Source organism: Babesia microti, chromosome I (assembly GCF_000691945.2).
Source record: "Babesia microti strain RI chromosome I, complete genome".
NCBI lineage: Eukaryota > Apicomplexa > Aconoidasida > Piroplasmida > Babesiidae > Babesia > Babesia microti.
This window is the reverse complement of record NC_027205.1, coordinates 184,539-211,324: the sequence shown is the minus strand read 5'-3', so window position 1 is coordinate 211,324 and position 26,786 is coordinate 184,539. Positions and strand designations below refer to the sequence as shown.

At 36.0% G+C, this 26,786-nt stretch overlaps 19 protein-coding genes across 19 annotated transcripts; 11 read left to right on the top strand and 8 right to left on the bottom strand.

Annotated features, from left to right (window-relative positions):
• Nucleotides 1–16: 16 nt before the first annotated feature.
• BMR1_01G00580 (RED-like protein, putative) lies at nucleotides 17–1,153 on the top strand (the record flags this gene model as incomplete). The annotated part of the gene is made up of 5 exons (XM_021481543.1): nucleotides 17–181; nucleotides 202–426; nucleotides 448–588; nucleotides 662–1,029; nucleotides 1,051–1,153. The coding sequence occupies 5 exons, from the start codon at nucleotides 17–19 to the stop codon at nucleotides 1,151–1,153; spliced, it is 1,002 nt and encodes a 333-aa protein (XP_021337294.1).
• A 305-nt stretch (nucleotides 1,154–1,458) lies between these two features.
• BMR1_01G00575 (V-type H+-transporting ATPase 54 kD subunit) lies at nucleotides 1,459–2,998 on the top strand (the record flags this gene model as incomplete). The annotated part of the gene is given in 6 exon segments (XM_021481540.1): nucleotides 1,459–1,503; nucleotides 1,523–1,736; nucleotides 1,757–1,892; nucleotides 2,008–2,126; nucleotides 2,148–2,443; nucleotides 2,537–2,998. 6 exon segments carry the CDS (start codon nucleotides 1,459–1,461, stop codon nucleotides 2,996–2,998), a joined length of 1,272 nt encoding a protein of 423 aa, XP_021337293.1.
• Nucleotides 2,999–3,082: 84 nt separating this feature from the next.
• Nucleotides 3,083–3,922, bottom strand: BMR1_01G00570 (transcription factor with AP2 domain(s) (ApiAP2); the record flags this gene model as incomplete). Its single annotated transcript, XM_012791739.1, has 1 exon — nucleotides 3,083–3,922. One exon carries the CDS (start codon nucleotides 3,920–3,922, stop codon nucleotides 3,083–3,085), a length of 840 nt encoding a protein of 279 aa, XP_012647193.1.
• A 462-nt stretch (nucleotides 3,923–4,384) lies between these two features.
• Nucleotides 4,385–5,306, top strand: BMR1_01G00565 (conserved Plasmodium protein, unknown function; the record flags this gene model as incomplete). The annotated part of the gene is made up of 2 exons (XM_012791738.1): nucleotides 4,385–4,866; nucleotides 4,889–5,306. 2 exons carry the CDS (start codon nucleotides 4,385–4,387, stop codon nucleotides 5,304–5,306), a joined length of 900 nt encoding a protein of 299 aa, XP_012647192.1.
• A 160-nt stretch (nucleotides 5,307–5,466) lies between these two features.
• Nucleotides 5,467–7,545, top strand: BMR1_01G00560 (conserved Plasmodium protein, unknown function; the record flags this gene model as incomplete). The annotated part of the gene is made up of 1 exon (XM_012791737.1): nucleotides 5,467–7,545. One exon carries the CDS (start codon nucleotides 5,467–5,469, stop codon nucleotides 7,543–7,545), a length of 2,079 nt encoding a protein of 692 aa, XP_012647191.1.
• Nucleotides 7,546–8,430: 885 nt separating this feature from the next.
• On the bottom strand, nucleotides 8,431–9,201 carry BMR1_01G00555 (RAP1-interacting factor 1; the record flags this gene model as incomplete). The annotated part of the gene is made up of 1 exon (XM_012791736.1): nucleotides 8,431–9,201. One exon carries the CDS (start codon nucleotides 9,199–9,201, stop codon nucleotides 8,431–8,433), a length of 771 nt encoding a protein of 256 aa, XP_012647190.1.
• A 482-nt stretch (nucleotides 9,202–9,683) lies between these two features.
• On the top strand, nucleotides 9,684–10,064 carry BMR1_01G00545 (small subunit ribosomal protein S20e; the record flags this gene model as incomplete). Its single annotated transcript, XM_021481521.1, has 2 exons — nucleotides 9,684–9,783; nucleotides 9,805–10,064. 2 exons carry the CDS (start codon nucleotides 9,684–9,686, stop codon nucleotides 10,062–10,064), a joined length of 360 nt encoding a protein of 119 aa, XP_021337292.1.
• Nucleotides 10,609–11,589, top strand: BMR1_01G00540 (peptide alpha-N-acetyltransferase; the record flags this gene model as incomplete). The annotated part of the gene is made up of 3 exons (XM_021481515.1): nucleotides 10,609–10,787; nucleotides 11,266–11,466; nucleotides 11,517–11,589. 3 exons carry the CDS (start codon nucleotides 10,609–10,611, stop codon nucleotides 11,587–11,589), a joined length of 453 nt encoding a protein of 150 aa, XP_021337291.1.
• BMR1_01G00536 (3-prime overlapp with BBM_01g00535) lies at nucleotides 11,714–12,077 on the top strand (the record flags this gene model as incomplete). Its single annotated transcript, XM_021481510.1, has 3 exons — nucleotides 11,714–11,758; nucleotides 11,779–11,937; nucleotides 12,018–12,077. The coding sequence occupies 3 exons, from the start codon at nucleotides 11,714–11,716 to the stop codon at nucleotides 12,075–12,077; spliced, it is 264 nt and encodes an 87-aa protein (XP_021337290.1).
• A 139-nt stretch (nucleotides 12,078–12,216) lies between these two features.
• Nucleotides 12,217–14,206, top strand: BMR1_01G00535 (Ribosome biogenesis GTPase A; the record flags this gene model as incomplete). The annotated part of the gene is made up of 4 exons (XM_012791733.2): nucleotides 12,217–12,638; nucleotides 12,692–12,875; nucleotides 12,898–13,251; nucleotides 13,640–14,206. 4 exons carry the CDS (start codon nucleotides 12,217–12,219, stop codon nucleotides 14,204–14,206), a joined length of 1,527 nt encoding a protein of 508 aa, XP_012647187.2.
• Nucleotides 14,360–16,363, top strand: BMR1_01G00513 (hypothetical protein; the record flags this gene model as incomplete). Its single annotated transcript, XM_021481496.1, has 3 exons — nucleotides 14,360–14,408; nucleotides 14,456–15,876; nucleotides 15,899–16,363. The coding sequence occupies 3 exons, from the start codon at nucleotides 14,360–14,362 to the stop codon at nucleotides 16,361–16,363; spliced, it is 1,935 nt and encodes a 644-aa protein (XP_021337289.1).
• BMR1_01G00512 (conserved Plasmodium protein, unknown function) lies at nucleotides 16,425–17,086 on the bottom strand (the record flags this gene model as incomplete). Its single annotated transcript, XM_021481492.1, has 3 exons — nucleotides 16,425–16,738; nucleotides 16,759–16,891; nucleotides 16,946–17,086. The coding sequence occupies 3 exons, from the start codon at nucleotides 17,084–17,086 to the stop codon at nucleotides 16,425–16,427; spliced, it is 588 nt and encodes a 195-aa protein (XP_021337288.1).
• Nucleotides 17,087–17,402: 316 nt separating this feature from the next.
• Nucleotides 17,403–19,534, bottom strand: BMR1_01G00511 (conserved Plasmodium protein, unknown function; the record flags this gene model as incomplete). Its single annotated transcript, XM_021481486.1, has 3 exons — nucleotides 17,403–17,823; nucleotides 17,898–18,222; nucleotides 18,412–19,534. The coding sequence occupies 3 exons, from the start codon at nucleotides 19,532–19,534 to the stop codon at nucleotides 17,403–17,405; spliced, it is 1,869 nt and encodes a 622-aa protein (XP_021337287.1).
• A 222-nt stretch (nucleotides 19,535–19,756) lies between these two features.
• Nucleotides 19,757–21,976, bottom strand: BMR1_01G00510 (conserved Plasmodium protein, unknown function; the record flags this gene model as incomplete). The annotated part of the gene is made up of 1 exon (XM_012791728.1): nucleotides 19,757–21,976. One exon carries the CDS (start codon nucleotides 21,974–21,976, stop codon nucleotides 19,757–19,759), a length of 2,220 nt encoding a protein of 739 aa, XP_012647182.1.
• Nucleotides 22,439–22,885, bottom strand: BMR1_01G00506 (hypothetical protein; the record flags this gene model as incomplete). Its single annotated transcript, XM_021483160.1, has 3 exons — nucleotides 22,439–22,511; nucleotides 22,533–22,748; nucleotides 22,770–22,885. 3 exons carry the CDS (start codon nucleotides 22,883–22,885, stop codon nucleotides 22,439–22,441), a joined length of 405 nt encoding a protein of 134 aa, XP_021337286.1.
• Nucleotides 22,886–23,027: 142 nt separating this feature from the next.
• BMR1_01G00505 (hypothetical protein) lies at nucleotides 23,028–24,346 on the bottom strand (the record flags this gene model as incomplete). The annotated part of the gene is made up of 2 exons (XM_012791727.1): nucleotides 23,028–23,756; nucleotides 23,777–24,346. 2 exons carry the CDS (start codon nucleotides 24,344–24,346, stop codon nucleotides 23,028–23,030), a joined length of 1,299 nt encoding a protein of 432 aa, XP_012647181.1.
• A 93-nt stretch (nucleotides 24,347–24,439) lies between these two features.
• BMR1_01G00501 (hypothetical protein) lies at nucleotides 24,440–25,200 on the bottom strand (the record flags this gene model as incomplete). Its single annotated transcript, XM_021483153.1, has 2 exons — nucleotides 24,440–24,897; nucleotides 24,984–25,200. The coding sequence occupies 2 exons, from the start codon at nucleotides 25,198–25,200 to the stop codon at nucleotides 24,440–24,442; spliced, it is 675 nt and encodes a 224-aa protein (XP_021337285.1).
• A 12-nt stretch (nucleotides 25,201–25,212) lies between these two features.
• Nucleotides 25,213–25,975, top strand: BMR1_01G00500 (hypothetical protein; the record flags this gene model as incomplete). The annotated part of the gene is made up of 2 exons (XM_021483147.1): nucleotides 25,213–25,642; nucleotides 25,722–25,975. 2 exons carry the CDS (start codon nucleotides 25,213–25,215, stop codon nucleotides 25,973–25,975), a joined length of 684 nt encoding a protein of 227 aa, XP_021337284.1.
• On the top strand, nucleotides 26,204–26,599 carry BMR1_01G00495 (CGI-141 protein homolog, putative; the record flags this gene model as incomplete). Its single annotated transcript, XM_012791725.2, has 1 exon — nucleotides 26,204–26,599. One exon carries the CDS (start codon nucleotides 26,204–26,206, stop codon nucleotides 26,597–26,599), a length of 396 nt encoding a protein of 131 aa, XP_012647179.2.

The window sequence follows — 26,786 nt, the reverse complement described above, 5'->3', positions numbered from 1 at the left end:
TGGGTGTCACCATGTGATGTCTGGTCAATATAAAACCAGTAAAATAGAATCAAATTACGAACCTATCACCCCGTATCGTGATAGAGCGGCTGAAAGACGTAATTTCAAGGAGGAAAGCTGTGAAAAGGATTGTCATTATGAATTGTCACACGATAAAAGTGCACTGGATGTATACGATCAAGTACTTGAATAGTTATTTAGGGTGAGAATGTTGAAAAGACGAATCCAGTAAAGGGTTTGGATTACAATCTACTAAATCAAATACGAAAAGAGTATTCTAGAAAAATAAATACTACTAAAAATGTTGGTCTGGAGGCTGGATCAAGTGAATTGGGAGGTTTAATTGCCAAGTGTTTCTTCTACCCTCATCCTCATCACTTCCAATTCGATCAGCAACTCTATAACTTGTATTCATTAATCGGTAAAGTTAGTTAAACAGTTATTTAGGGTTTCGTCTTTAACAAGAGCAGTAAAGACATTTTTAGAAGAAATAAAATCTATGTATTTGACAACAATATCACCAGTCATACTTGCGGCGATACTTGGGTACAAGGGATTAACCCATACCCTAATGAATCTATTTTGAAGGTATTTATAAACTATTTTTGGCATAATATTTAAAATAAGGCCTTATTTTAATATTTAATACAATATAATTAAGGAACTAAATGAAGCAATCTTGTGGCATCAGGAAAACCGCAAGAAACTAATTCAAGAACGGTTACCAACGGAAGCTCGTGTTAAATCTAACAATAATGACTCCTGTAATGATGACGATGATCCCAACGATGATATTTTTGCCAACGCAACAAAATATGTGTCAGACAATATACAAATCCAGTCTATCTCAGAAATAGGAATGCTAGACAATATATACAATTTTGAAAATGATAACTACGAAATACACACATATAAACCTAAGGGTCGAAGGAAGAGAGAAATTGAGGAATGTACGGACGTTTATATGGAATGTTTTCCTGATTTCCAGGAAATTGATGTGGATAATGAAGTTGATGGTAAAAAGAAGGGGCAAGTTTCATTATAATATAGGAAGAAGGCTGGAATCAAGAAGGAATGGAGAGAGATTAAGAATATCATCGATGATAAGAGGACTATCACATTTGATGAATTGGATAAGTTTGCCAAAAAGTAACATAAACTTATTTTTAGGATCAAAATATTTGTGTAGTTGTATATTTAGTTGCTAAATCGTGTCTAACTAGTGCGTGGTTGCGTTGTTGTGTAGATTGTTGAGGCAAGGGTAGAAGATATTGCATTGTGCGCCATTCTATCGTATGTCTTTACAAATTTAATTGGTTCTTACTACTATAAAAGTAAATTAATCAAATTATGTGTGTGAATTAGTTTATTAGTGTAATTAAATAATATGAAATAAGAACTGTGACGCGCCATCTGCGTATGTAGTGTATAATATTGTATATTGTACAGGTGGCCGTGATGGATAGTCAGCACGTACATGCAATTCACAAATCACAGCCCAAGGTAAAAACAATTAATTTAGATCATCAATACACCTTGGGATTTTTGGCTTGAAAGGAAATTTTTGTCTACAGAAGAGGTGGAGATGCTCAAAACATTTGAGGCCCTCAGCTCGATAGAGAAAACATCACGAGTTAATGATAAATTGTTCATTAGTGTGCTTAAAAATGCTTTGTCATCACCAAATAATGACCTAATCATCTATTCGCTCCACACTATTTCGGATATTTGTCGTAGTAAGTCGACAGTAATGTAGTCGACTCTAGTAATTATGATATATTTCTAGATATATTCGAGGGGAATGAAATTATTAATTTATTTACAACTTTGGCTAAAGATAAGAAAGGGAATGTTGCTTCTAAAGCTTTTTCTTTTCTCTCTCGTGTTATGAGGTATACAGTAATTAAATACATTTAATTCGTAATATTATGGATCTTTTATACTAATGTTACATATACAATAATTAGAATGTTACTGCATTTTACAATACAGTTGCGCATAACGTAGTTATAACGCTGGATTCACATTATCACAAGTAGATGAATTGCTAGATAACATGAACTCAATTGAGTTAGATTTGTCAGCAAAATCAAGACTTGAAATCGTATGTAACTTGCTAAAATATGGTAATTAAATAATTTATATAGATGGTTATCGTGAAATTGTGTTTAATAAAAAGGGAGTGCCAACTTTGATAAACAAGTGTTTGCATGATTCAAACAATGCTGATAGTCAGTATCATGCTGTGTTTTGCTATTGGTTGTTGTCATTCAAACCTAAGTTTATCCCAGAAATGGTTGCTTCCGGGATAATTTTGCAATTATGCAATTTATTTAATTCAACAAAAGTGGAGAAAATTGTTAGAGTATTTTTGTTGTTGTTTGATAATTTACAGAACTATGGACCCTGTTTGGAAATTATCGCAGATACCAATGTCAATCAGGCAAGTATTTTGTATGTTTTTATAATTAAATATTTAATAAATAACTAATTATCAATTATATACATAATATAACACGTTAAACTTGTGAATTAGACCATAAAATTGCTAGAGTATGACAAGTGGAAAGATAAGGAATTATACGGCGAAATAGTTCGCATATATAACCAAATAGAACTTAAAATTCGTAAATTGACAAATATTGATAGATATTTGTCAGAACTCAAAACTGGTGCACTCAAATGGTCGCAGTTGCACACTGAACAATTTTGGTCCCAAAATTACACATTTTTTGAAAGAGATGAATTTTCTAATATTGCAAGATTGGTAGAATTGTTAAATTCTACCGATAATGTGATACTAGCCATTGCCTGTTTTGACATCGGTGAATTTGCTAGGAGATACCACAATGGGAAACAAATTTGTAAAAAATTCAATGTGAAAGCCAGGGTTATGGAATTAACATCATCAAAGGATCGTGATGTAGCTAGGGAAGCTATGCTATGTTTGCAAAAATTAATAGTACATAACTGGCAACAAGTGGCTAGGAAAAATTGATCAATCGCTAATTTTAAACACCTCAACAATTCGCGGTATATATTGTATGTTATACAATAAGCGTATCGGTAATTAATTATCAGTCTAACGCAAATATTTTCTCCCCCTGCGATATCTTTGTCTCATTGGCAAAAACTGGTGATATTGTAGTAATTTGAACCGTTTAAATGCGATGGCAGATGTGTATGCATTCTGGAATCCTAGTGAGTCAATATTGAACTTTCGATACTTCCTAGTACCAGCTTCATTGAAGTGCACAACCCAAGATTTGTCATCCGAGTCGAAAATAACGCCCCTTACTCCACTTGATGATACGTCAGGTCGTAGTCGCTCATCCATATTTATAATGTTGCTATTTTTTATTCTTCCTACATCGTTTTCAGTATCCTTAGTAGTACCAACACTAACATGGGAGTGTGTGTCAAATTTGTAGTACTTTTCGGATAATTGTCTCGCTAGAGTAATAGACTTTGTTCGGGCCAGTTCAAAGCGATTGTTGCGTGTACTGAATGGTCTAAAGACTTGCATCCCTTGCTTGTAGTAAACAACCAAGAACCTATTAATGATGGAATCGTACACCAAATTTCCCCTGGAGTTCTGAACTAGTCTAATTCTCTTTCGTTTCTTCTTTGTTGGATGATAGAACTCCATTCGACGGCCTAATGAACGCTGGACTTTTACTTCCAATTTATTAGCCTTTTTTCTCTTCAATCCGCCTTTTCTGCCGCTAAATTCGTGTAATTGTAGCAGTTGGAAGGGGTATTTGCGTATGTGTGTTAAGATTCCGCAGGTAATGCTGCTTCCAAAAATAGTGTTGCTATTTTTGTTAGTAAAAAATTTTAAATATATCTTTGATTTCAAATTGCCAGATTGTATCATTGATTGTAATCTGCCAAGTATGCCAAGCCCATGGTAAATCCCCATGGCTGTTTGTTTAATAATGATCTTACGGCCTCATGAATGAATACTTGAGTAGTATTGATAGCATGAACGTTGAAAGCCATTTCGCTGAGGAAAACATGGAGGAGGGTCATGAATTAATTAATTAATTAATAATTGAAATCAAGGTCTAGATATGTCCCCAAATACATCTTTGTTGTACTTTAACATATCGGTCATGAATCTGGCAACGTCAGTAATATATATTAAGTCAAACAAAGACTGGAATATATTAACTAGTTGATAACTATACTACAACTTTTACACTAGTTTGAAGCTAATTTTGTATATAATCACGCTGCAATAATTAATGATCAATTTGCAGTAAAAATTATAGTTAAAATCAACAATGAAGTTGTAGGAATGTTTGATTATGATATTTAATTATATATATTGAATGTGCGAGCGATAAATTTATGTAAATTATGAATGTAGTGTTGATGGTGTATGGTGTGGTCATATATGCGATGCCGGATTCTACTTATGACATTGCACATACAATTGTACCATGGGTTTACTGTTAAAAATAACACAATTAATAGTACAAAATCATGGGCTAAATCTGTTAGATATAATTATAAGTACAGTACACAGTATTTAAAGAAGAAGGGGGATATTAAAACGAAGAGGTACTTTGAAATGTGGAAGGATTATGACCCCTACTATGTTATCCATAAATTTTTACACAAAAATGACCCTGATAATCCTAATTTCAAATATGATTTGGCATTGGCTACCCGTCCAACATGTAAATACAATTTATTTAAGCACTATAAAAAAGCACCTGGTTTTAGATTTTTCTGGTACGGATCGCACAAAAAGTCCCCATCAGGATCTATTAATAGGTATATAAATTACAAAAATCGCAACGAATTTAGGTTTAGCAAACTTAGGAGTTTTTATCACCTACTGGACTACGTACACCCAAAGTAATTGATTTGCGTAACTCAGATATAAGGATAATCCCATTTATATCTACTATATGAATAAATTTTTGGCATTACATGGCAAAGAAGCTAAGGAGTATTTTAAAACTCTTCCATGCCCAGAAATGCCACAACCCAAACCTAACTTGCATAGTGATTCCTTCGAAGTGCATGGAGCGAATTTTTCATTTGTTGACAAAAAAAATCGCAACTCGCCATATGATGTATACTCCCCTTTTTATCGCACGGCGAGATCATCGAAAAGGAGGAGGTTTAGATCGGCAATACCATTGGTCGCAGAAGAAAGGTGTAAAAATAGGCGGGAAAGGTTACTTAAGAGGAAGATGGCAAGGCTTGATAAGTTGAAGGAATTGAATATAAATCCTATGGATAGGTTTATCAAAAAGAGGAAGTTTTACAATCAGCCCAGCCCAGATTATTAGGCACTCAGCCATTAATGTTAATTTTGATTATATTATCTTATTATTTAGGTATATTTATAATAAATTTTGGTTAAATTTTTACAATACACCTATCCGGGTTATAATAATACTAGTAGAGCTATTAGTGATAAGAAATGGAGTGTCTGTGGTGCTGTTGAGTATGAGGGTCCGAAACCTGTTCAGGTGTATAAAGGACCAAAATTTGTTGCATACCGAAAGTTTGTCTAAATATAACAAGGAGGAATTTATATATGTGGATGCTGGCTGGTTTTTCAAGGACATTGAGGGGCTTGTTGATCCTTCCATAGATATTATGGAGTGTTATTCATCATGCATACCCATAAAGATTAACCAAATGCTCGGAAAGTTGGACTACTATGGTATTAAGGCAGTATTTGTTTTTCCAGGGCTACCATATAAACATAACATGAATCTCTTGGCTGGAATTAATCTATCTCGAGTCAACATCTATGAGCATATGACCAACCCAGAAGTGAAATTCAATTCATATTATGATTTGGACCCAAATATACTATTTTTGGTATACAATTATTTAAAATCTGCCAAACGATATGTAGTCCAGGCGCCATATTTGGCTCTAGCTCAGATATCACATTTTAACAAGAAAGGCCTGTGTAATATAGCTATTTCTTCACCATCACTTCTCCTTTTTGGTGTAAAAACGGTTTTTACTGACGTAGATCTTGGTAATGGGATGTGCTCTGTGGCGTATTTGCCTGAAATACTAGCAAAATTTGGTGTGACATTTGACCAGTTTGTCAATGCAGCCATACTCTCCGGTACTGAATATTCATTTACACTCGAGTCGCTCAATAAAAGCAACTTCTCATTTATGGATGCCATTGAGCTAGTAAAAAGAGAATCTTTTGAAGATCTGATCAAAGCGGAATCTGCTAAACAATTTGATATTGCCAATAAAATAGTTGTCAATTCGTTGGTGTTTGACAAAGGGATTAAGACAATTCCGTGCAATTCCAATTTGGATTTTAGTGTTTATGCAAAATTAGTAGGGCCTAAATTGCCAGATTCGATATATAACATGTTATATTGTGGACTTATATCTCCGAACCTTTTGTATACGTTGTGCAGTGGCTATTGGATGGAATTGCCCGATCCACACGTTAAAACGGAGGAGTACAGGGAGCTATTGGAAGATTTGCGGGATTTACACCTTAGATGTATTGAAATTATTGCATCAAAGTTGCCCGATTTTTTCACCACGCGTGAGTACAACTTCGTAAAGGTTGCAGATAACCAATGGAACAAGTATTCCATCAAAAGGACTCTAACAAATGGTACCAGGGGTAAATTTGTTAGAATAACTGCTGCCGATGTTATCAATGAAATGGCACGACAAAAGGTCGATAAAGTGTCACTCCTCCTCTGTTTAAAATGGCATCTGCATTCTATTAATTCCAATTGTCCATTGATTTTTGACCAAGAAAAGATCGATAAAAGCTTGCACGATGAAAATAGCCTGAGCTGCATTGTGTTATTTATGTTTCTGGACAATTTAGGTTATTTCACAATTGAGGGGGGGGCTACATTATACGGTTTGGCATTGTCAAAGACCGCCGATGAGTTCCAAATAAGTACCTTAATAACACTGGAAATGCTCAAATATGGCATACTCACTAGTGAACAATTGAAAACCATAGATGCTGTATCAGAGTCTACTTCAGTTAAATTGTTGTGCCGATTAGCATCGTTGCATCCCATTCAGCTCAAGGGTAGATGGGGATTAAAGCCACATCTCGAACTATCTGCATTTAATTCGCTTGTTAAGCTAATAACAAGTGCTATGTGCACCCTTTTTGATGCTTGTATCGCAAATGTCACAATAGATTCAAATATTCCTCTCACAAAAATTATACATATCAAGGAGGAATTATGCTCAACGGCCTCATTAATGGGTGTTGTATTCAAGTATTTTTTGGAATATAAGTCTGGTAAAGGGAATAAGAAAGGTGGCAATTTGTCTCCAATGGTATCAGTTATGGAACAATCAGAGCTGGAACAATCCCTAATTGGTTACTTTCCATCTTTACTGCAACCTCTGGAAGCAATTAAAAGTGCCTCTAAGATGATTATTTCACTTCATGGTTTAATAGCTGAAGTGGGAAATAAAGCAGATTCGGCAGCACTAGTAAACGAGCTCTCTATGGCAAAAAAGTTCATGATCTTTCAAATGCAAAGATACGCATTGGATGTTGAGTAAAAAATGTACATAAATTCATTTATTGGTTGTCGCTATAAATTGGTATGGTGTATTGACAAAAATAATGTACATTTATGTATATTATTTTATGTTTACCATGCATTATTATCAACGCAAGATTGCATGAATTAATTGAGAATGAATTAGACTATCATCTACAAAAATATTGTCTATTTTTGTAGAATAAGTTTATTAATGATTGTTAATTTAGGTTTATACTTGATTAAATATTAATGTAATAAATATTCTAGACTAGTAATAATTAATTATTATGATGATTGTATTACGTTTAACTTTGAATTTATGATTCATGATAGATTAGTTGTCTATAATCGTATGTGAGTTATGTATAACAGAATCCGCAAATTATCTTTTACAATTTAGATAATTATTTACAATGTCATACAAAATAAATCGTTATTTAGTGCATAATCAATAAGCATTGCTATAATGATGATTTATATGTGATAATGTATGGGTAAAATAAATAACGCGTTATATTATCAGTTGTTAATTTTTATTTGACATATATATTATATTGTAATTTATTTATAAACTAATCAAATTTTTTAATCTAATAACAAATAAATTATGAGACATTGACTGGTCGCCGAATTAACAAATTAGTTAGCGTATAAATCTCACACAATCTACTAAATCATGGATTGCCTAGATCGGTACTCAATTGATTTATATACCGCTCATTTTCTAAATACAATATTTATAAATATAACTAACTAGATAGTGATTAGAGGTGTAAATAAAGATAAAAGTAAAACCATGTAAAAAGGATATTTTGTGAAAATTAGTCCAGTAATCTCTTTTCAGTTTGTCTGTATTTCATTAACTTAATTCTCTACATTTAAGCAAGTGCTAAGTGATTATTTAACAGCCAATGCAACCAGCACGTGCTGATTCCTTATCCCTGACCAATTCATGAGAAACTTGTTGAAACACCGTGCCCTGGTTAGCAAAGGGGGTGGAGTAGATCATAACACCATCTTCGCCAATCTTATCACTGCACAAGACGGTCGTCTTATTGGCATCATGTTCCGGCAACATGTGAGATTGCATTGCACATTCCTTTTCCCAGTCAATATTACCCTTGCCCTGAGGGAAGTATTTGATAACTTCTTCGGATTCGTCAATCTCCTTGTAGCGCACAACTTCCTTAATCTGAGGTACCTCCACTTTCTTTTCTGTCCACTTCTCAATAATTGTGGGTTTTTCAATAATCTTCTCAACCACTTCGATTTTTGGTACAAATTTGCTGCGGTATTGCACTTGTGGCACTTCCACGATCTTTTCTACATACTTTACGTCGGGGATTTCCACAATCTTTTCGACAATTTGAGTGACTTCTCTAGGTACATGTACGATCTTTTCTTGTATAACAGGTTTATGTACAAACTTTTCGACTGTTTTAATCACTGGAACTTCCACCGTTTTGGTGACAATGTCTACGGGTTGATAGGTTGTAACTGCAATCCATTGACGGTCAACGCTCTGCGAGATTTCGCTTGCCTTGGATCTGTCGGCATATTCGTCAACTGTTCTATGTGAGACCATATCCAAGGACTGATCCGGCTTATCCGCAAGCTGGTCTATTTCACTACCGGCATTGTCACAGGAGCACAGATTATCAGAAAGGCCCATGGTTGATGTTTTGGTTAGATATTATTAGTCAAAGTTGATAGTGCAAATCTTAATCAAGTATTCTAAGATGACAGTTGTACATGCATGTAGAGTCAGGTGCTCACTGCAGCTAAGTGCAACAACAACAACAACAACAGAAACAACAACTATACATTGCAGAATAGTTGTAATAAATATATAGAGAAAAACGGAATGGTTATAAATCTATCTTAATCCTAGTAATGTCCTAACAAACCTTTGTTTGGTTGGGGTATGTATAACGTCTAAAGAATGAGTATTTTGTTTAAGTTGCTAATGTTTCTAGTTTAAGTTTCCAGTGTTTGTGGTAGTATGCATTAATTATATAATTTATATCATTTATAATGAGTTAAATAAGATATGCCGCGAGAGTGGAGATAAAGGTTGACCTACCCCATAGTAACAGTGTACAATATGATGTATACAGATTGCTAATTCCGCCCTAAATCTAGGTGCTGGTGAAGATGAGTAAAGTGCAAAAGGCTGGAGTGTCTGGAGATGAACAGCACAGTCACAGAATCCGCATCACTTTGACATGCCAAAATTTAAAGTCTATTGAGAGAGGTATTAACGCGTCTAATTTAGCTTGTTCTGATTTAATTGCCGGGGCCAAGGATAACAATCTCGCAGTTATTGGCCCCGTTAGAATGCCAGTAAAGACCCTAAAGATTACAACGAGGAAATCACCTTGCGGTGAAGGAACTAATACTTGGGACCGATTTGAGATGAGAATATACAAGCGTCTAATAGACCTGTACTCATCCAGTGACATTGTGAATAAGATAACTTCTGTGACCTTAGACCCAGGGGTAGATGTGGAAGTAACCATATCTGATCCCAATTGAACCAATATAAAATTAAAATGTCACAACTGCTATGGTGCCACTCATATTTTCCCAAACCCGTATACAACTAATAATTCATTTGCATATTCACGTGCATATGCTTTTATTTGGTTACCAACGAGATTTTTTCATCTTTGTTGGATAAATTGATTGTGGTTAAATTGGATTCTCTGTCGAAATAACTATCCAACTTTTGGTATAACTGTTGTCGTCAAGGTGACGTCATTGGAAGTTTCAATTGTTAGTAGTTACTCCATTAGTCTGTTATTCATTTTAGTTCAGCTAAATTTTTTATTTTTTCAAAAAATTCTGTCCAAGAGCCGCATGTGCTTTCATGCCTGCTATTGGTCCCTACAACCGCCTTTGGCCGTGGAGAGGGTATTGTCCAGGATGTAAGCATTATGTGAAGGGATGGAATTATAGTGTTTAACGCAGAGATTTGATATATTTAGTGTGATCAAAGGTTAGTATTGTGTGAATTTTAAATGTTATATGTTAATCGTTTGCATTTATAAATGTGATCATTGGATTGAAGTTTATGCAGATGATATGGGTGAGACAAGCAAACATGTACGATTTGCTGGAAATCAGCGAGTGTAATATGATGGGAATGGTTGAAAACTACCAGCAGAAGTACTACTATTACCACTTGCTTTCATGGCCTCAACTTACCAGAGTTATGATAGGCTCAACACAGATATGTGGCTATGTCCTTTCAAAATTGTAAGTCTAAGTATAATTTTGGCCAGTTTTTTATATTTTTTGTTTAATTGGTCATCTTTGCACACTAATTCTGCACTAAATTTGTTTTATGGATTGTTTGACACGTGATATTGTTGTTTATCTCTTCTATTATTTTCTGTTAAATTATTTATTATTTATCAATAGCCATTTCATATCTAATTAGTATCATTTAAATAACATAATTAATCATTTGTCACTAAATTCTATAACTATTTGACTATTGAAAATCTTTATTTAATGATATATATCAGCATCGTATTTAATGTATCTATATTCTAAGTATTTAATATTGTCGGTATTGGCATTAATAGTTATCTAATTAAGCATAAATTCCATGTGATAGATAACTATTATTATCATATATTGTAAACATTTGTGATAGTGTTGGTATTGGCGGTGATTGTTGAATTATCGCAATAAAAACGCGTGGCAAATGATAATATCTTAGCTAATTAAGGGAAGATGATAATGAAAGATGCGGTCACATCACCTCTATTGGTATCCAAAGGCACTATAGAATGCTTGGAATGGCCTCAACGATGCTGGGACAAACCCATAAAATATTTTCTACAGTATTCCAGTGTATAAAGGTGTTTCTATTCGTTCGTTTTACCAACATTGCCGCACAAATGATGTACCAACACAAACTCAACTACAAGTGGGTGCTCAGTGCCATAGCATATATATAATATAACTACGATAATACAGGGTGGTTGAATTGCATAAGGAGTACTACGCGGATAGGGAAGATGCCTTCTTGATGTGTTGTGATATCGACTAATTTTTCTCAATTTGTAGAAGCTTATTTTTTAGTTGTTGCAGGTAGTATACGGAGCATGTATATACATGTATATGTATTACATTTTAGTACAGACATGCCTGTGTCGTGGGGATGGTACTGTGAGATGATACTGAAGAGGTACTTTTCTCATAATATCCACGTGAAAGCAGTAAGGAATGAATGAATTAGCCTGAAAATGCTGGAGTTGTATTTTCCAGTGGCGTAACACCCATGCGTTTTACTTTGGACTTCAAGCAATGGATTTTTATCTGTATGTGTGGATTTTCCGGAGCATTTTCTGGTAACATCTTTTATAACAAATTTATGTTGAACAAAAATCCTCCAAATGTAAGTTTTCCCTACTATAGTTGATTATTAAACTGATGGTTGTTATTTTATATGCCAATTATTCACTAGTGCTAATATAGCCTTCCAGAAATCCTAATGAAACGCCGCCAGAATCTCATCCTCATACACCAGAAGACTAGTATTCTTCTTTTACTATTAATTACAGTCCATATTTCTTGGGCTTATCGCAATCAAGCTAACAATTTTAATTATCACATTCATTCTACCCATAATTCTACTGAATCGATCCAGTCCACAGACGCAGACATCCCCAGCCAAATGGATGTATATGATAAAACTCACGAGTTGGAAACTATTATTGGTGAGTGTATCGAAGGAAAGGATATATCCTGTGTCAAAATACCTCTTGCCGCCAACTACCCATATGTATTAAACGACACTCTAACACCTATTCAAATTGAACAGAAAATTGGTGGGAAATTGTCACTAAGCAAAGCTGGGTTTTTTAAATCTACCAAGCCAAAACAATTGGTACTTTCTCCAAAACCTATAATGGCTCCTTGGCCTATCCTGGCATTGGCTAAGGATATGGCCGATAGGCAATACTACGAACCAGCAGTTACTAAATCATTGGCCAAAATAGAATTTTTTAATGCCAAAAAGACAATTGGAATTCAAAGTGTTGATGATGATGATGACGATATTAGTAAGGCAGCACTAGGCTGTGTAAAAATCCATTGGTAAGTATGGGACTGCATTTGTTTGAATTAATTGTTTAAATGTGCTAATGTAGGTTTCCAAGATATGTGGGTAGGACAATGGAGGAGATTTCCGAGTATATGAAAAGGGTGGATATAATTGTCGATGTAAGAGATGCAAGATTGCCATATGTAGCAGATGATGATTTCATGCTTAACGTCTACAATAATATCTTCACCCATAGACCATCTGCATTGGTATTCACTCATGCTGATTTAGTGAGTATATTTTGTTATATAGGCTTCAAAATTAGGTAATGAAGATTGGGCTAGATATTACAGAATTAAGCAACACGAATACGCCAAGAAGTTTAACCGTAATATCAAAGATGAGAAACAGCAAAGATTCGTATCTCCAGTGATATTTTTGAATGCCAGAAAATCAGATAAAAGCATTATTACGCTTCAAAAGTGTTTGAGAAAACTGGCAGTCAGGGCTATGGAGAAGAGGAGTAGGTACGGCTTGGATGCAAGACCAATTAGGATTATTCTGGTCGGCATGCCTAATGTTGGTAAATCTGCACTGGCAAACCGATTATTGGGGAGGAGGAAAGCAACTTGTTACGATTTTCCTGGAACCACTAGATCTATTTCTGTAAGTGCTAAATATATTGGCTCATTATATTTCAATGTATATGGATTCATGTAATATGCTCGATATGTAGTTATACACGCATTTATATCTGAACAATATACAATGAATTTCTAATTGTACATTTGTTATGTATTTTACGATTGTTGGTATTGAGTTTATCTATTGTTAAATAAATTTGTGTTGTGTGTACAATTGTATATATATAACTAGACGGTGATTGCAATGTCAATTAGTATTCAATTTGTCGATAAATGTCACGATTCGCTATATATTTGTTCCACTCATTTTAATACTATATTTATATATTACCAATGGTTAATACTGTTAATACTGATGTTTACATCTATGGAATATATCATGTCAATAACACTATCAGTTACTAATATAGTGGTTAAAACTTCGCCCCGAGGAACGAACCGAAGCTGTGTACAAAACATTTGACATTATCGACACCCCCGGAGTCCTTCCCCCAAATCTATATAAGGCTGTAAAAAGGGAAACAAAAAATGACATGTTTGCTCGTTTATACCTTGGGACGGCTAATGAGAACAGTGGGTCCAACAAAGCGAGGAGAAAAAAGCATGGGTTGGATGCTGAATTTGACATTTTGGATGGGAATGTATGGCTATTAGCAGCTGCAAATCAGATTATGCACGGCATATATGATGTTGATAGTGCAGCGGAGAAACTACTTTGCCAAATTTTTAGGGTTGCCCAGTTAAATAGTGACTATGCCTGTCTGGATATATTGCGGCACAGATACAAGCTGGATCCTGATGAGTTCATTGGTGATGATTGCGGACTTGGTGCGGAGAGCTATTTGAATGAGATGGGGATTAAGTTTGGTCATATTAACAACGCAGCAATGCGCATTTTAACTGATTTCAGAAAAGGTTACTTGGGGAGAATGACTTTGCAAACACCCCCGTGGCAGCGTTTAGTTTCTAATTGCTAACAAATTCTTTGTAATTTATATTCCTTCAAATCATCGGATTAGTTTATATGGTTTGTTTGATTATTATATGACTAGTATATATAATATAAACTATTATTTTACACCACACGCCCTGCCCACACATTTGTGTAGTGTGGGCCAAAATCAAGAATTATGTTGGAATCTTTGTATATGCAATCGGAATTGAAAATTCCCCTAGAAGGTTAGTGTGTATTCAATTATACACGCATTTAGCACTTTTTAATGTAGACTTTGAGAACTGGGAATACTATCACGTGGCCAAATTGTTTAAATATGATTTCAACATTTCCAGGGTCATTAAGCTCAATGAAATTTCAGGATCTGAGCTACTGGGTTATACGAAAAAGGATATTTGTGATAAATTTGAATTAAATGACGCATCCCTGGCAACATTCCTCAACATACACACACTGTTATGCAACAAAATCTATCAACCCGATCACGCTAATGCCTCAATTAATATAGAAGGCACTAAAAAAGTTGGTAGTAATGAATTGGGGGAAAATATATCGAGGGTTGAATCAATTTCTACAGTGGATTCGCTCAACAATGATTACGAGCATTTTGCACATGATAACAGCACAGCTCATATAGATATTCTTAATCCTGGAAATAAAGGCAAGAGTATATTTGAAGAATCTAATCTAGTTGAAAGTTTATTTTCCCAACATGATTCATATGACTCCAAAAAATCGACTAATGTTCTATCTAAATTAGCTAAAAATGTTACTATAATATCGAAAACATCTAATGATAAGGATTCGACGAGAATATCCCAAAGCTGTAATAGTATAGTGGATAAGAGGCATGTACAACGTATAGACAATGTTGCAATTGTAAAAGGAACAATTTCCAATAACTTTAAAACGGATTGCCCTGTTTCATTTGATAATAATAAAAACGCAGTACAAATAAGTTCAGATGTTGCGCATTCTAGTAATAGTATAGTGGAACAAAAAACAAATAATTCTAAGCCTAATATGAAGGATTCGATGCTCAAAATTGATAAAATAGAATCAAAACCGAGGCGAACCAGTACCAGAGTTGTATGCAATAATAATAATATGCAACAAATATCAGCTACACAACTTGATTTTAAAAAATTAAGTGCCAAGAGTGACAAAAAAACGGTGCCAAGTGCTAAAAACGCAAGAAAACAAAAAGAAACAGGATTAGTTAAATACGCCTTTAAACACAAAAAATTATCCAACATTAAGAAATCCAAATCAAATAGATCTTTGCATAACAACGTCGATATACCTTGTTTGTCGTATACAGGACCTAGGGAGGGTAATATAATACATGATATTCAATTTGCGTCTGTTTCTTACAAAAAGGGATCGAAATACTTTGATTTCATTCCATGGCCAACAAACAAATGCAATATAACTCACCTCATTGTCTCAAAACTTCAAACAAAACCAACACTTAAGATTCTATACGCATTAGCAAACAAATCCTACATACTTACTCCAAATTATGTATACTATGCCATACAGAATGGGAATTGGCCAGCAGAGGAAGATTGTGAACATCCCGAATGGCCAAAATTGAAGGAAAGAAACAATGTCAAACTTCCCTTTAAGGGATCAAAATTTTACTTAGTAAGCAATTTGAAGAAGATAAGTATATCGGATGCAGCGACGATAGTAAGCAAACTTAATTATTTAGATTCAAAAGCTTGGCGGTAAACTAGTTAAGACATTAGAAGAATCAACTTACATTCTATCGGAGAGTAAAACCCACTACGAGGAATACGTTACACCTTCTAGGAAAGTTGTTTACGAGCATGATTTTATCAACACTATTTCCCTATGGAATTGTATGCAATTTGGCAAATTGATGGAGTTAAAGGACTCCACTAGTGACGATGATAATGATGTAAAGTTAGTGGATGAGAGGTTCCAAAAAAGAGATTTGAATGAATTTGCCATTAGTGATAAAACCGCAAAAGATGATGAGTCTAGTAATAAACTTGGTGGAAATGAGGGCAAAAAATTTAAGAGGTTGAAGAAAGTTAAACTGAAAAAGGCTGGGGATAACAGTGTATTTTCAGATAGTAACAGGGTATTCTATGACACTCCATTTTATAGTGACGAGGAGCTGGGATATTTTGGTGTTGATGAAGTTTTCTAACAAGTGATATTAATTTGTAAATATGAATAAATCAAATGATTTATACTGTATGTGTGGTATATTATATATCTTTTAGTGAGTCGAGCACGGCTTTAACATGTTTCTCGTCAAAGTCTGAAAGGAATTCCTCCAGTTGCTCATCATTGACCATATTATCCATTTTATCATCTTCATCTTCTAAATCCGGATAATCAATATCCATCTTACCTGTTTCACCATTTTCATTTTCATCATGTGGGTAATTTGAATTATCTCCATTGGTATCAGTTGCGATATTGGTCGCTTCATCAAAGTCGATAGGGTTTTCTTGTACACTATCAGATTTTGGATTAGCATTATTTAGTTCATTTTGAGTTGCTTCCTTGATCATGTCACCTAAATGATGTATGCATTACGAATGTCGAATAAGTTGAATCCAGTTGTCTTGTCGTGTACAAATTGGATTACCGGTACCCGTTTGCGATGGTTGAGTTTGGTGCCCATTTGGAAGCGCAAGGTTTTTGAGTGTCTACCAAGCCAAGCCAAACTCTAAGTTAACCATACTATACAAGAAAAAAGGAATAAAAATGGTGGGAAACCTACTCTTTGTACGCTATTATGATCCCCGTCTATGTGTACGCTGATTCGGGCATGGGTGCAGTCAGGAGAGAGGTGAACTTTGGTAATTCCAATATTTCCTATTTGCTCTTCCGTTTGCGATATATTGTTCAGAACGGCCGACATACATTTTAGAATCTCCGATTGGCGTCGTAAGCGATAAACCTCCTTCCTGTCCACATACAGTCTACACAAATTGATAGTGTGGCAAGCCTTCGGTACACATATGAAACAACTGCTGATATTTAGAGATATTGTCAACAGAGGTATTGTATAGTGAATGTGCCACATGTATAAACCAGAGGCCAGAGCACTATAACGTCAAGGAATATTAATGTTCAACCATGTAAACAAGGAGATCTTATTATATGAATACTATGCTTGACAGATTTTTCTAGAAAAAATTAAAATCATATGTTACAAAACATGAGTATTAAATATACTAGCTACAAGATATACTAGTCCCCAACTTATCCAACCTCACATCTTCCTGTCCATCCTGTTTTTCCTGGCAAATTATTCTCAAGTGCATTAAATATGGTAGCACGTATCGGCAAAATATCATCCTTCGGGAAATATCCACCGGACGGATGTAAAAGAAGAATGATCCAATGGCAGTGACCACTTGCGGAGCGAATTCTGCCGAAATAATCCTTATCCTAGGGTCAGAAGAAAGGATGAAGTGCAGGGTTATGAAAGAGAAAGAGTAGACTAAGAATAAGAAAAAGTACGCTGGGTAACGGCATAAGAGTATTACAGATGTATGCATTAGTAGCATTTCTACAGAGTACGAATTGTAAGATATTTCTCCCGGGTTTTCCCAAGTTAGTATCCACGATATGTCAAATATGGCAAAGAACAGCCTGAATTATATTGGAAAATAACGAATGGTTAATTAAAAAACTAATTAATCTATTCAAATATAATAAGTGCATACTGTATTAGACATAGTAGTAGTGATAACAAGTAGTAGCAGCGCGCCTTCATAGTCGATCCCCTGCACTTATTCAGCAATAATGGTAATAGAACCAGAGTGACAGCCAATGGCTGCGTGATAAATCGTATTGTTAAAAAGATGTATCTGCTTGTGACGGCTTTAGATGAGATTGAGTTATAGTGCTTTGCCAATGCAATTGCACTCGATATTGTACCATGGTAGCAAAATAAGAGCAGTATCCAAACGGAATCGGCGTAAAATTTGACGTTAAACTCGTGCATCCATTCCACATACCAGTCTTCGAAAATTGTGCATGAAAACATGCCTAAGTAAGTAAACATTTATTGTACTAATATAACAATGAATATTCGTAGTTTTGCAAGTGTAATATATATTTTAAGCCATTACTAGTGATTGAATTCTGAAATTATATTACAAATTGTTTGGCTATATAGCAGTTATATATAATTCACAAAATTACATATAAATCATGATGAAGGCGAACTGTGCCTACCTAAAACATTTCTTGGCGGTAATAAATCTTCATTTGCCCATGTAGCTCTCAAAAACACGCTCCTCATCTCGTAGCATCGCTTCAAACAGTACAACATAAATCCAATCGTTCTTTTGACACAAATCGGTAGCTTGTTAAGTGATCTCCTGCGTGTGGGATTTATAACTTCAAACTCGAAATTTTTAAATTCATTAAGATATGGGTCATTGTCATTTATAATCACAGGCTCAGAAATGAAAGATGACACTATGTTGGATCTTTGTAGTATTGGTGGCATGAAATCACTGGGAATAGACTCGAGAATCTTGTTAGACCTGTTGGTAATAATTGTCTCAACTAGCCTAGAATCAACCCTAGAAGATATGGACCTGAGTGTATGGGAACTGCGAATACTATTAGAACTTAGCATAGTATTTGAGTTTTGTAGCGCACGAGAAAGCGTTCTTTGCGAATCTAAAGACTTTGCAAACAAGTCAATTACTTCATCCCGGTCTATAAGGCGCATCAATTCACTCTCAACATATTCCACCGGTTTATAGTTGTTTACGCATAGCAACGGCCTCTTTTTGATACTAACAATCATCATAGCCAGGCACTCGAATCTCTTATACATCAGCAACCCTCCAACAGATTGCCATAGAAATAGCACCAAGTCCAGCCATATGATCTTAAAGCAACATGAATCGCTTATATGTATTAGGCCAACTATCCCTAGTGATATGCCAACCGTCACTGTTATGAAGATGATCAGTGCGGGAAACCCCGTTAAGGAAAAACTGATCAAGATTAAATGTAGAACTAGGCCTCGCAATGCATTGTGAAAGTAAGACTGAGCAACAAGTGCTCCAATGCTAAGGCTGATAAATGGTGCCAAAATGTAGGTAGTAATTGTCGGCTTTCCAACTGGCTCAGATAGTTTTCGGGTGCAAATGAGGGAGAATGTGAAAAATGCTGATGAAACACAAATCACCCATAGCTTATTGAATGGCCCATTTGTCACAGGTGATTTTGAAAGAATGCCATACCCGGTCAATACGAGTGCCACAAGGTGTGTGAGGGAGAGGAGTGATGAAAAGTCGCCAGAACGAGCATAGAAGCAGTGGCGACCTATAACCCATCCCATCAAGCAATTTGTGCCATTTATCTTCCACACAAAGGTTTACTTGGGTTAATCAATGCATGTCAAATATACACCATTCATCGTGGGGGGAGGGGGGCGTCCATATAGTAGATTCTATTTCATAATTACAATGTTATGATAATGTGCGCAGTACTAAAAATTAAAGTGTATAATGTACATGTTACGTCATATGGTATTATTCACGGGCTAGGCCGCGTATCATGTCTAGCTTTTACGCAAAAAATTGAGTTTGTGCTTAACCCGCGCCGGCTGATAGTCGTATTGATGTAATCCTTTCCTCCTTTTTCCTCCACCTGCCGATACTGTGGCGCAAGCTAAAGGGGTAGACGTATTTGGAGCGACTGACACTGCTTGTGAGGGGTAGGTGAAAGTGCCAAAAGGTGAGTGATATTGTGGGCATGGGAAGTGGTAGGACTGGTCAATATAAGGATGGCGTCTATACGGGCACAAGGTTATTTGTGACAAAGCAAGGGGGTATACTTCACCCAAACTAACATCAATTTGGCAGCTCTCGGGGTTTTGCAATTCAATCATCTCAGGTGTGTCTGGCAGGTCATCTAATGGTATAGAATCCGCCGAATTTTCACGTTGTTGTTGCGATTGTGAATTGACATGGCCAAAATCCAGTTCTTGTATGGATTTGGGGTTCATCAACTCCAATTGATCTGGGTGATAAAGCGATGGTCGTGGATAGATCGGATTGCATCTGGGATCGTTCCACATCAAGCCTCGAGAGAATTGTGGATCGGGAGTAACACAATAGCACGGTTCCAACGTGTATACCGAATGAGATTGATCTTGGTGTTTTGACATAATGTTAAGGTACCAAAAAACTTCACTGATTTCCAATTCGTCGCATTGCCAGTCACAATCCAACGATACCTGATTGTTCCACCGCTTTTCCAAATACTCCCGCACAAGTGGCCAATCGCAGTCATTCAGCCCATTGTCAATGTTGATCTGCTCCATGTTACACAGTCCCTTAAATACAGCATTCGTCTTAAGCACTTCCAGTGGCGCGAAGTTTTTGTAAAAGTTATAGTCGAAGATATCTGGCAGGTGTACTGAAGGCGGGGCAGAACCGAATATGGAAAAGGGGTTCCAAAATTTTTGGGCATCTAGCGCAGCTTTTACGCAGTCTTTTCTAGACCAATCAACAGCACTAACAAATTTGGCCAAGCCAGACACAGAGGGTGTATGGTTTGTTGAAGAATTTGAGTGGTATTTTTGGTACAAGTGAGAAAGTTGTAGATCGTACCACTTTTTGAAATTTTGATTAGCTTGTGATAAATCTTCATTGCTTGAGTCTGTATCTGATGTAACTTTTTGATAATGAATGGTCATTTTTATTTGCGGATCCAGGAGTATATATTTGGCACTGTTAGAATCTATGCCGCCCTGCTTCAGTATGAAATACAATCCAATATCTAAATTGTCACTCTCGGATTTAGCTCCAAGTGGCTTCAGTGCCTTGTGGAATATCTGTAGTTTGTAATTTGTAGCAGGATTGTTTGGGTCCATAGCTTTCGCATCTGGTGATTTACACATATCACAGTCCCTTCCTTCGCCTGTAACTGTCGTTTTATATTCGTTGCTAGTTGCAATAGGCCATAAATTTGATTGTGCTAAGGTGAATTCTGATCTTTCTGGTGTAGGTTCTGTGATACGTGATTCCTTTACTGAATTTCCTGAATATGGCAACAGGTTGGATGATGATCTTGGCGTTTCGCGTTTGAACTTGATATTCTCATCTTCAACTTCCCAGGATGACAAAAAAAGCAGAGATTGGCGCATATTCTCGTTTTTACCCTGCGGAGTGCCGCAATCGCCCTCATTTTCCCGCTGTTGGTAGTCGTACAATGTATTGATGTTGTGATTAATCCAATTGGTATTGTCATTAGATGGATTGCTATAGTTAGCTGTTACAGTATGTAGTTCTAGGAAGGATTCGCCTAGAATATTTGTAGAGTCTCCTAGTGTAGAAGAGTAATTGATTGTGGAATCTAAAGAAGTATTTGAGCAAAAAATAGTTCCCTTACCAATATCTATCATCGAGCCCATAGCATCTTCCAGCGAAATTGAAGCGCACTTTTGATCATTTTGTTGCAGTATTTGGCCATAATTCAATTTTTTTTCGGAAAAATATGAATGGCCAAGTATGTTATCAGTGTGGCCGGGGTGTGTAGCTGATTCACTATTTGAAGTTATGGATGAATTCCTGATAAAAACTGATTCATCCCTACTAGCTGATGTTCTGAATATGTTGTTGTCGAAGTCTACCTCAAAGTCATTTGAACAGAATGATTTTGGTGAGATGTCGTTGTATTCCAATGGCAAACCAATAAATTGTGTATTAGTGCATGGATCGTGTGTGTGTGTTGCATTTTTGTTAAGTTTAGTGTCAGAATTATCCATCTTCTTCATTTACAACATTTACTTCTCAGCATATAACGTCGAGATGTGTGGTGTACAGTAACTCTCCATTCATCGCCAATCGATGACACAACAATCACTTCCTATATAACAAACATAACATACTAATAATTGTATATCAATATATGTACATTTTTATTTAAGCAATCTATTGAGTGATTTATAATGTATTACATGCGTGTACTGCGTAAAGTGTTTAATCAGCTACTTGCAGTTCTTTAGGTAGCCAATGAGTTAGCAAGGCAAATCTATACATTTTCACATGGTAAATTATAATAAAATTAAATTAGTATACATACAAATTTGCGAGACTATATATAACTAAAGCCTGATATTTTCCAAATACATCTAATCACATAGTATTGTCCCGTATCTAACATCTACAGTTTTGGCACAAAATTAATTTTTGAATTACTTAAATATTGTATTGATTACTAGTGAAATTATGAGTGTCTATAGTGTGAATTCCAGTAGCTTATAGCATGTGTATAGGATTAGGAAGGTGGCAACCGTTGGTATAGTGATGCTGTATTATCATTAGTGATACCTAGGATTTAAATAGTGTCTGAATAAATCATCATACTTGTAAGCGTTTTCATTTCCAGTTTTATCGAAAAGGGATTTGATATTTCTACTCTCAATAGTGGTGCGGGGCGGGGTGAATTGGGGGGGTGAATCCGGGTTACATACCGTGATTATAAACCCAGGAATAGTGGGCAAAGGACGGCAGCCGAATCCTTTCAACACAATCAACACTTTGTTTCTGAATTTTGTGAGAAATTACCCTTTAATTTGATCGTCCAATATGCGACCGTCGAATGCCAACAACATCATTTTGACCATTGAAATGTTTTGGTTCGTCACAGGTTCCAAGTACGCCAATACATCGTTACTCGTCATGGTTATCAGTGAAAGCCCCAGGGTAGGAATTTCGCACCCATTGGATTTTTCCTATATCTATTTATTGTACTACAGCAGCCAGCCGCATAGCTGAATCCATAGCTGAATCAGTAGGTTAATGCCTAAAATTACAATTATAAAATTATGAGCACTGCCTTAGGTACTTTTTGTACTGTTTCATTTCTATAAGCAATGCCTGCTTAAACTCGTCCTTGTCCTCCATCAAGATAATCGTGTTGGAATTCTCAAATTTGCAATTCATGATGTCACCCAGGACTTTTTCAGCCAGGCAAGGCGTTTTTGATGACTCATTTCTGGTAGGCGCTTGTTGTGTGTCAAAATAACTCTTTGCGTCCAAAAGTATTTGGGTTAGTGAATATGCGTTCTCTTCCAACGTCTGGTTTATAACGTATTGGATAGACTCGCCAGCCAACTCCTCCTGTAATTCCTCTTCCAACTTAATTATCGCCTCATTCTTATTCAGCATCAATTCATCGGTCTCTGAAATGAATTTTTTTATCTGAGTCTTGAGCTCATCTAACTCGAATATCTTCTTCTCCAACTCCCTAACTTCAACTAGTAAGGTTTCCAATCTAGCTTGATGTTTCTCCCGTGCATCTGCCATGGCATTCAGTTGAGTTAACATGCTTTTCACAGTATCATTGTAAGTATTGTTTTCTTCAATTTCTATCTGACACTTATTCTTATAGTATTCATTCAGTGCCTTTTTCTTAGCCTCAACTCCCATCATAGAAGTCTTGGCCTGTTCGGTTAATTCTTTTAGAATCGTATCCAACTCGTCCAATTTTGATATGGCTATTTCGTGGTTTTCCTGCGATATTTTAAATGTACTTTCGAAATTATCTTTCAACTACTTTATGCTCAGCTTACCCTAGTGTGCAATTGCACGACATGTGTATCGTTTAAATTGCCGTTTAAATATGCTATCTCATCAGCTATAATTTCTCTTTCCTTCATCAATTCCATCTCATGGTAGTCCAGCTTTAGACAGTTTATCAGTCTTCTAACGGCCCCCAAATACCTTTCAAACTCATCCGTGTTTTCACTGAGTGAATTGTCAAGTATTATATCAGCTATCTTTTGGTGTATGAGCGTCGTGCCATGTAGGTACTTTTCGAACAGGCTACACAGCAAATTATCCTGTTGTAATTCAATTTGCAATCTGTGGCAGTGGCTAATTGTATCAATTGCGATTTCGATTCCTTCGGATTTTAGTAAAAAGTAGCTGAAGGGTCTTTTGCTGTGATTTTCATCTTCATCGGCGTAGAAAAGGTTTATCCATTTCACTATAGTTGCTTTCAATGTTGTAGAATCGGATGCATCAGATTCTATCTTTTCAATTTCATCCATGCTATCAAAATTGGAAGTTGTTCTGCTGAATCCAACATTCTCAGTGATATTGAGAGTGCTGTTCATCCAATCGATAAAGTTCTTTTCCATTTTTTAAACATTTAAATTATCTCAATTATTTTTAAAGCGTTAATCAATGGCGGTAAGCTTGTGTAATCTGATTGAATAATTAATATACAAGTATCAAGTGTCTATTTTTAGGAGAGACTCGAAAACGTTGAATGATACTGGTCCAAACTTCGGTTCAACCGTACGAATAAATTGTGCAAAGTCTCGTTTACAAATTGCACTATTGTCTCCGAAACTACAAATGTGATCAAATAACTTGTGACCCTGTATCTTTGGAATGGGTGAATTGGTTAGCAACTTGTTAATGGCGGATCTTACCATCACTCTTGTGTACATTTGTTGTTTGTATTGACCAGTCAACTGTTCTAGCAGTGATTCAGTTGGTGTTTTGGCAAATAAGGCATTTATAAGGGCATCATAGACTCCAGACTCCACTATAGTACCATCCAAATATATTGGCCAATAGAAGTGTAATGATGACAATCTTGTTACAAATAAATCAAAATTTAATAATTCGCAATTGTGAAGAAATAGTTGTGTCCACTTTGGCTGTTTTTGTTTGTCAATAGTGTCTACGTGAGAATTACTTATTATTTTGTGATTAATGATCTATGTAAGAATAGATCATTAATCAATATTGAATGTTCATTGTGCCTACTAGTTATTGAACATGCATATGGTTCCTGAGGGGAAAGTTGTTCGGGGCAAAAAGTCACTTTGGTCTCTGCAAGTCTGCCAAACAGCAATATCGAGTCCTGTCGTGAAGAATCTATTAATATATCCTTCAGGCAGAAGATATGGCAAGTTGAGGACGTATGATTCGGATGGATGATGAATGATGACACAACATTGACAGTGATAAGTAAATATAGCATGCATGGGGTAGTATGTGTAGATACCTTCTACTTGTCCACTTTCTCATTCATGCATCGGTACAAATCCGCCCAATTGATCCTTATTCTGGTAACATAGAATCTGAAGCTATTCGGCGAAATATATCAGATTTGGACAAAAATGCAAGTGATAATAGTGTAGATGACACACAACACACTGAGAGCAACTTGAACGCAGAGTCAAACAGCACCGGCAACGGTGAACCAAATGAAAGTAATAATAAAATAGATTATCCTGATACCAGTCCAGTTGGTAAACCTGACAATCCATCGATTACCCCCAGCCAAAATGTGGATCCGGTGGATAATACCACAGTTAACTCTCCCTTCCTTCCTGGCTCTAGGGAGGATGATCCAATGACGGTTCTACAATCAAATGAACTGCTAGAGAAGGAAACTGAAAAACCACAAATTCACAACTCGAGTGAGTGAAAATTTTGCAATTTTCACAATAGTGTTTGCTAATCAAACACTATTGTGTTTAAAAAGAATCGTTCATTTAGACGTCAAATATGCGGGGGTAACCCACTCTGACACTTACGTAACAAACAACTTTTACAATGGGAAGCATGAAGAGAATGAAATGGTACTGCGTTACCTGTGGATGCGGATCTATTCCCTCCACGATGCCATAGAGGCACTGCCTCAGGGCATCAAGAAAATGCAAGGCACGGAGGAACATGGTAACAAGGGTACAAAAAAGAAGGGACTGGTTATTACAATGGACGAAAAGCCAACATTAACCATAGACACTTGATAATTTTCGCTTAATTTTTTAAATCACAAATATTGGAAATTGTAGTAATCAATCGTTAATTCATATGCAAAGTTGAATACAATATGGTGTGTTTAATGTGTCGCAATTATGTAATTAATCTGCTATATTGATAATATTAGTTGATGGTTTGAAGTTTTAAGTTAAATGTGTAAATGTGCGAGATGATGACTGTGGGTGGGGCAGTCAATGGCCAGCAAGGAGTTGGGCATGCTACTGGTGGGTTTGGCCATTCTGTTCAATTGTGTGGGCCTGCTGTTGCTGTTCGACCGCTTTTTTCTATGTCTTTCAAGCTTCCTGATGATAGTGGGTCTTTATACGTTATTGGGATGGCGCAAGTTCATCAAGTTTTTCTGGGCCCGCCATAAGCGTGTGGGAACGATCGCCTTTTACGGGGGATTTTTTGTCATTCTAATAGGATTTTCATTCGTTGGCTACTTCATCCAAATTTTCGGCCTCTACAAATTATTTGTGACGTTCATCCCGAATTTAATAACTTACTTGGACGTCACCCCAGCTTCGGGACTGCTAAAGCTCCCCCTCCTTAACTATATCGCCAATTACTTTAAACACTCGCCATCCAACTCTCAAAATTTGCCACTTTGATCCGCCATGGCATGGTATTATCACACAATTTTCTATTAGTAAATTTATGCGTTGGATTGTCACTGGTGGTTGCCATGAATTACCTTCATGGGCTGTACAGTAACCAATTCGCCTAATTTTTGTATCCAGATATAGAATTCAAGCCATAAACTGTAAGTTCAGTTCTTGGCTGCAAGTAGACTAAGAT